Source organism: Linderina pennispora, assembly GCF_002104995.1.
Source record: "Linderina pennispora strain ATCC 12442 chromosome Unknown DL89scaffold_116, whole genome shotgun sequence".
NCBI classification, from domain to species: Eukaryota; Fungi; Kickxellomycota; class Kickxellomycetes; order Kickxellales; family Kickxellaceae; genus Linderina; species Linderina pennispora.
In genome coordinates this window covers 21,964-29,579 of record NW_024468364.1, presented here as the reverse complement: position 1 = coordinate 29,579, position 7,616 = coordinate 21,964, and the positions used below count along the sequence as shown (strand labels likewise).

The 7,616-nt window shown below is 54.0% G+C and overlaps 1 protein-coding gene across 1 annotated transcript; it reads right to left on the bottom strand.

The window, feature by feature from the left end:
- Nucleotides 1–3,743: 3,743 nt before the first annotated feature.
- Nucleotides 3,744–4,319, bottom strand: DL89DRAFT_42744 (uncharacterized protein). Its single transcript, XM_040891649.1, has one exon. The coding sequence runs from the start codon at nt 4,233–4,235 to the stop codon at nt 3,918–3,920; it is 318 nt and encodes a 105-aa protein (XP_040739192.1). The 5' UTR covers nt 4,236–4,319; the 3' UTR covers nt 3,744–3,917.
- Nucleotides 4,320–7,616: the final 3,297 nt, after the last annotated feature.

Sequence of the window (7,616 nt, the reverse complement as noted above, 5' to 3'; positions counted from 1 at the left end):
GGTACGGGTGCTCGAGAGTAGGTTTAGGAAACAAAAAAAAAAAAGAAAGGTGACGTGCCAAGCAACTGCTATTGCAGCAGAGTCATGGGTTAAACTAATCGGCAGTGATCTGGTGATTGCTTATCGATGCCAAATTCAATCGATAAGCCCGCACGCCAGCTGCTAAACTCGGTGCTTCGGGCTTGCACCATGTGTGCACCTCTCAGTGACGCGCCAATAAATTGGCCGCTTGCTATTTTCCCCACGGCCACTAGAAGTCTGCTGCCTTGCAGGCATCCCGAATCGAGGCTGGCCTTTCACATTCGGTGGCAAGCGGAGATGCCCCTCTGCCAGGGCTTGATTAATAGTCGGCCGTCGAAAGGAAAAAGCGACAACATCAAAATATCCTCACTCCGAACCAATTTATGCGTGCAATGCAGCAAATTAACGCACTCTGTTTTGTTGTCATCCAGCGACGATATCTGCGCAATCTTCAAAGGCCAAAATGTCCGTTGAGACAGAAAAGTTATTGTGACCCTTGGCGCTGCAGTGGCGGATTCTCAAAGAGGAAGGAACATGACGCATATAAATGCCCCCGCCCGGCCTTTACCCAAAAGCAATTTTCCGTAGAGTCACTTTCCTCGCCCAACCGCTCCCTCCTCACTAAATCTTTTTCACAGTCTTTTTGTTGTTACACGCCTGAGGTACTCCTTTCCTGGCCCCTTAAAAAGACTCTGCCGTCATCCAATTCTTTTCTCTCTTTTGTTTGTTTCACTTCTCTCCATTCACTTTTTTTAGCACCCTCAATTGAATATACACCCAATTTGGTTCCGCCTAATTTTAAAACAACGACCGATACCTGCTATATACCGACACATAAAATGCCTTTAGTATCACCAATGCCGGCCATGAAGCTGCGTTCAGCACCTGTGGCCGAGCTCAGCGGATTCGTGGCCAGCACTAGCAACACCACCTCGAGGAAGTCGCCAAAGAAGCAGCCTCCCTTTGCGTACTCTGCACGTCGTGCACCTATTGTCAACAGTGTCAAAGTCGGCAACAACAGATCAGCACACGCGCGTGCTGGAGCTGCTGCGCGCAGCCCTCACCGCCTCTCCTGAGACTGAGAAGCCCGCCGAGACGGCAGGCAAAGACAAGCGCCAGAAGCTTTTTGAGCTTCGGACAGCATTTATGGGTGTTGCGCGAGCTGCAGATGCCGCAGGCCGACAGCATCATGTCTGTGAACGAGCTGCTGCAGAACCGCTCCGAGCTGGGCCTGCTGGACCTGGCCAGCGTATCCGGGTTCTGCCACAGCGAGCTCGACGACTCAGCGAGCTGCATCGACGAGGACGCAGCGCCAATGCTGCCGGCGTCGTATTCATCGGATGACACGACGCTGCTGGGCACAGACGACGAGCTGCTTGCGGAACGTTCGGCTGACTCGGGGCGGCCCTCAAAAGACGAGCTTTATTGAGAGCTGGGCACACAATGGCTTCTGGCGTGGCGTTTCGACGCGGTCATGGATGAGCCCTCAGGAGCGCCGCAGCCGCCGCCGCACGTCCCGCGTCGTCTGACTCCACACTTGTTGCTCCCTACGCCGTGCCCGACCACCTGGGCATCTGCTGGCCGCTGGATGATACTGCACGCGAGCAGCGCGCAGCTGGGGACGGTTCTATGCGGACCTGGGCGATACCGCGCGTGCCTAGCCGGTTCCGCACGCCCGACAACTCGCTGGCCATGCTGGCGACCGAGCAGCTGATGATGCGCAACGACAAGATTGTGTGTCCGCTCAAGAACCGCCTGCAGGAGACCAATCCGAAGCGCCAGCAGTTCGAGGAGTACGTGCGGGCCACGGGCAGTCTGCCGCCACCGGCCCGTCTCCAGCGACTTCACAAAGTCGCCGCTTCGCAGCGAGCTCTGAAGCGGCTGTTTCCCACGAGCTGGTCCCTCATTCTGCGGCCGCTGCTGCTGCCGATGCTGCTTGGGTAAATCCGAGTTTCACACTGACATGCTGCCGGAACTTTTGCCCCTTTCGCTCAAGCCAGGCGGCATGCACCTCCTCCCCAACCAAAACCCTTTTACACATGGACGCGAATCTGCATCCAGCACATCATCGCAAACTTGTATTTCACAACCTGGCATTCCCCCACCTCACTCTCTCAATATCTATTGTACCAACACATAAATCTCCTTCCCCCCTTCCTTGCAGTGGCCCACTGCCACACTGACAAAGGAAAAAAAAAAAGTGACCCTTCAATAAAACTGCAGTCAGCAGGCAAGAAAACAAGCCAAGCCAGCTCAGATGACGGTGGACAAATGTTCTAATTTGGGCAAGAGCGCCTTGGATGCGGCATGTGGACACTGAAATTGCGAACATGAGAAGGAAGCTAGGAATAAAACTTGATTTCGGAGACTTTCGGAGCACATCCGATCTACACATTGACGTCACGGGGAAAACAGCTGCCTGAGCCGCTCTCTGCGGGTCTGTGAGTGGGGCGAATGCGAATGCGAATGGGAATGCTGGCTCTCGACATGGTGATCTTCGAACCGCTCATCCTCAGCCTCGTCGCCGGTCGCGTCCTCTTCAATGGTGCGCCTGAACCGCCGGTCATTTGGCGATCTGTGCGGCGACTCGTACCCCTGGTCGTAGAACGCATCGTTGGGATTGGCCAGCCCAGCTGACCTTGCCGGCGCCTCAGTGGTGCGGGGTTCCTGTGCAACTGGCCGAGAGCGCGACGGCGAATCGTGGATGGACTCGTGGCAGTGCTTGCAAGCCTGGGCTGCTGATGGCGGGCGAGCTGGGCGGGGGCGGGCTGGCGGCGGCGTGGGTGCGCGAATGCTTCGTGGCCGGACAGCATCGCCACGGTACCCGTCGTGGACTATTTCAGTTGGCGGAACTGGGACGGCGACCGGTGGCTGGACGGAGCGGCGTGTGCGGCCAGTGATCATCGAGCGAAGCGAGCGTCTTGAGCCTTCTACAGGCTTGGCTTGCGGTCTATCCAGCCCGACAGTCATGGCCACGCACGATAGCACAAAAATCAGAATCCAGAACGCCAGGCCCATGCCAGCAAGCACCAGGAACGCCTTGCTGGCCTGACAAATGCCTACCAGTAGCCCGCCCTCTTCAATAACCGACTTGCCAGATGACAGGCCAAGCATTGTGAGGTTGGCACGGAGATGACGGAAGATGTCACATGGGTAGTGGATTGGCAGCGGGTTGCGGTAGGCAAAGCTGACGATAACGATCCAGAGCACTGAGAATATAAAGCCGAACAGGAAGAGCCCCGCAGAATGGAATAGGCAGGTGCAGTATTTGCCAGCGTGCGGTGTGCCGCGCACCAGCGCGCCTAGCATCAGGAAGAATGCAATGATGGTGCTAAAGATTGTGACGATATACGAGTACACAAAGGTCCAGTTGAGATGGATGTACCAGCCCGTGGCACTGTTTGTGTACAGGTGCTGGGCGACTAGTGCCCCAAATGTGCCCATTGAGGCGATTAGCTCAAATAATATTGCAGTGAATAACAGTGGGAATATCATTATTTAACAGAGTTGGTGTCTTGACGATTATGAGGGCATTGGGAAGGATGCCAAAATTTGTCGTGGCCGTGGCCCTGGCAATATGAAGGCTGTTTGCAACATCGCATCTCTGATACTTGCACGTAGTGTACTGGCCAACTGGTGTGTCTTGCTGCCTAGAATAACTGTTGTAAAACCATCTTTTACATTCCTCAACCGCCCATTTTGGGTAGTTATTTGTTTGCTGTCGCCGAAATACCACAACCGCTGGCACTGTCATCATGTGCAGACACACCAGACTTTGTGCATGCAGAAGCAGTATCGCCTGTGGGAACCAAGTGCAGCTAGATGTTTGCTTGATAGGTCGATGACATAGCCACAGCCAAGCATACTACTACCATCAGGCAGTACAGCGCGTCAAGCTACTGGGCACATCTGCATGGCTGGTGGTTTTTGCTGTCGCCGTTACATGGAAGATTCCAATAATCAGGATTAGAGTTTTGCAAGAAGCCAGGTTCGTCGTAATCCGACCCGGCAAAAACAATGGCCCGATTCTCGGAATCACAGCCATGGTGGCGGAGGACCGAACAGAGATCTTCACACCGACAGCTTTGATTCCCTCCCCCTCTAGCCAACCTCAAGTATGGAGGAAGCTTGGTTTGGGACTGAGATGACAGAAATGGTCTACTACGTCGTTGGTGGGAATTGGAGGATAGAGATGGACCGATAAGAGCGGACATTTCTCTCTCCGGCACAGACACCGTTTCTTGCTTGTAGACCACATGTGCATGAACCAGCTGACCAAGGCATATGCTGCCTGCCCCCTCGAGCTGTCCAAGAAATCAATATAGCGAGTAATTAATTGCGCAGCCTGCTAATTGTGCAGGCAGCACCGGTTCTGATATTAATCAAGCTGACCAGCTGCCCGGAATAAATGGCCTGCAGGTTCTTCTCATGAGCGTCCCCGCCTGCTTCAGGCTGGCAAACTAGCAAATAGTTATACCAGGATGTAGCAAAACAACGGCAGAATCAGGTAAATAGGGATAATCCCTCCTTGTCTTGGCTAAAAAAAAAAAAGCTACGAAATAGGATCCTGGCACATCTGCGCTATAGTTGGTTTGGATAAACCTGCTCGAAGCGACATTGCAAGCAGGACGCATCATTGAAAGTACGCTTAATGCCTGCCTCCGATGTCAATCAGCCATGCCTCACGCATCCATGTGAACCGCCGCCGTCCAGATGCAGCCTGGCACCGCATGTGGTCTTCATTTTTAATACCCGCACAAGTGTGCGAACAAGAACCGCCTGACACGTCAGATCATGCTTTTATGCCAGTTGTTGAGATTGGCTTTTGCTGAGCGGGATTTGCTGATGCAGCTGTACCCGCCCCGTAGATTGTCAATAGTAGCCGACTGCACCATGATTTTGCGCAGGAGCAGAACATGGGAGACAAACAACGGTGCTGTCACTCTGCTAGCTGGAGAAATATCAAAGCTAATGGTGCGGACGGAGCCAAGGCTCGAATGCAAACTGTATCCCATGCCCAAGCACAGATACTACGCGCACCATTGCGTATATAAATGAGCTGACATCCGGGCCTTCCTCTCATTCTACATCCTCCACCCCTCAACCCTCTCCACCTTATACCTCGATACCAACCAAAAGATCCTTCTGGCTAAGGACTTTTCCTTTTTGACGTCCAATTCTAAAGCTTCTACGTCTCGACTAATTACCAATCCTACCAGACCCGCCCAAAATGCCCTCTCCTATCCTTGCGACGGCAGCATTTGCAGCCCTCTCCTCGTTTGCCGCAGCCACCTACAGCTCCACCTGCTCTAATAACATGGTGACCTACTGGGGACAGAACAGCTGGGGTGGCAGCCACCTCAACGATCCTGCGAACTGGGAAAAGGACCTCGCCGAATACTGCCAAGACGACACTTTCGACGTCATCAACCTCTCTTTTGTGATAAACTATAATGTTACTGGCCTCCCCGTCCTTAATCACGCCGGCCACTGCGAGACCAAGTTCAATGGCACCAACACCCTGACATGCCCCGGAATTGGCAAGGATATCAAGACCTGCCAGGCCAACGGCAAGAAGATCGTGCTGTCGCTCGGCGGCGGTGGCAACCCTACTTACTCGCTCGGCTCATCGGCCGAGGGAGTCCAGTTCGCCAATACTGTCTGGAACATGTTCCTTGGCGGAACACACCAATATAGGCCATATGGTGATGCGGTCCTGGATGGTGTTGATCTGGATATTGAGTCTGGCGCTAACGGCGGCTATGCGGCGTTTATTGCGCAGCTGCGTACGTACTTTGCCAGCGCCTCCAAGCAGTACATCGTCTCTGCTGCTCCGCAGTGCGTCTACCCGGACTCGAGCCTTGGCTCTACCCTGAACACTGCCTGGATCGACAACAACTATATTCAATTCTACAACAACCCATGCAACCTGGTCAACATCAACAACCAGTGGAACTTTGACTACAAGAGCTGGGACGCGCTGGCAAAGAAGAACCCGAACCCGAACTCGAAGGTGTACGTCGGCCTGCCTGCTGGACCAGGCGCCGCTGGCAATGGGTACATTGAGCTCAACACGCTTCAGGCGGATTTGAAGCAGCTGTACACCAACTTCACCTCGACCTTTGGCGGTGTCATGCTGTGGGATGCATCGTGGTACTCAAACAACCAGGGGTACGTGAAGGGCCTGTCGAGCTGGGTCAAGGCAAACATGCAGTGCGGTACTACTCCTCCGACCAGTACTACTGCAGCGCCGACCACCACGACCGCCGCTCCTACCACTACTACTGCCGCACCCACCTCGAGTGCTCCGGAATCTACGTCCACCACTGCTAGCCCTACCAGCACCGTCGCCTCCTCAACAAGTACCACAGCCTCTCCGACTTCATCTTCAACGACAACCTCTGCTCCTGCGCCAACTTCGACCTCGGGAGGCGGCCCTGTCGCTGGTGGCCCGTGCTCGTCACAGGGAGCTGTCCAGTGCGCAGATACCAGTGGCAAGAACGCTAACTATTTTGCTTGTAACAACGGGGCGTGGCTCCAGCTGTCATGCGGTTCTGGAACTGCATGCTTTTCGTCAGGCTCGTCCATCTACTGCGACTGGCCGTCTGCTTGAATGGTTTCCTAACCCTCTGCTCTATTTTGCACACTACAAGTGCAAGCACTAGATAATGAACCGATGCAAAAACACTGATCTACCCACTTTTGAACCCACATACATGCGGTTTTATTGGCATTATCTATGCGGAATTGGCTATGTGCGTGGCTGCGCATATTGAACGGCTGCTCTGGTGGTGGTTACGCATTTCTCCAGCAGGGCCACTCTAGATTGTCCTCCTCATGCAGAGCTACTGTCGTTGTCCAATAGACTCGATCGGTTCTATTTTTTTTTTTTGCTCAATTTACTTGCATTTTACCCCACCGGCCATCAACCATAAGTTGTGGATCGAGCCGCCCTTGGTCATGCCAAGGCGCTGGCCGGGCGGTGGAGATGGAAACCCTTGAACTATTAACCTCGTTGATGAGTGCTCCATCTGTAAATGCTGGCGACTGATCGTTTTGCGGGGCTCTTGGGCCCTTCTTAACACTGGCGTAGCTTTGAAGTACGAGCCGGGGGCCTTGCATCACCAAATGTTCTTGGCTTTTGAACGAATCTGAGGGGTACCAACAATAGTTCAAAAACTGCATATTTCTCATACCAGACATACTAGGAGAGCCAGTGCCAGCATTTTTGCGGATGCTGCCTGCTGGCTGGCCGTGGCGGACCGCGGCATAACTTGGTTTGTCGACTCGGTTCTTGGGCCGGTGACTACGACATTGTACCCGTCGTTGTCGTCGGTTGCGTAGTCCTGGCTGTCGCCAGCAGTGCGCAGGCGGGCCAACGCATCTCTGTCCAACGTCGTAAACCCGACTCGCGTGTTGTCGACGTCAAACGAGATGGTCCGGTTCATGAAAAAGGGCAAGCCTAGGATCCACTTGTCTTTCGGTCCACCGACCTGGAACGCAGACATGCAGCCGTGCTCGGGCACACCGTCGCCCAGAATGTACTGGCTGGGCGAGATAGGAATCGTGATGTTGTTCTGACCATCTCTACCTGC

Coding starts and splice junctions, on each gene's coding strand:
- DL89DRAFT_42744 (XM_040891649.1), bottom strand. CDS start 4,235: ATGTCCGCTCTTATCGGTCCATCTCTATCCTCCAATTCCCACCAACGA.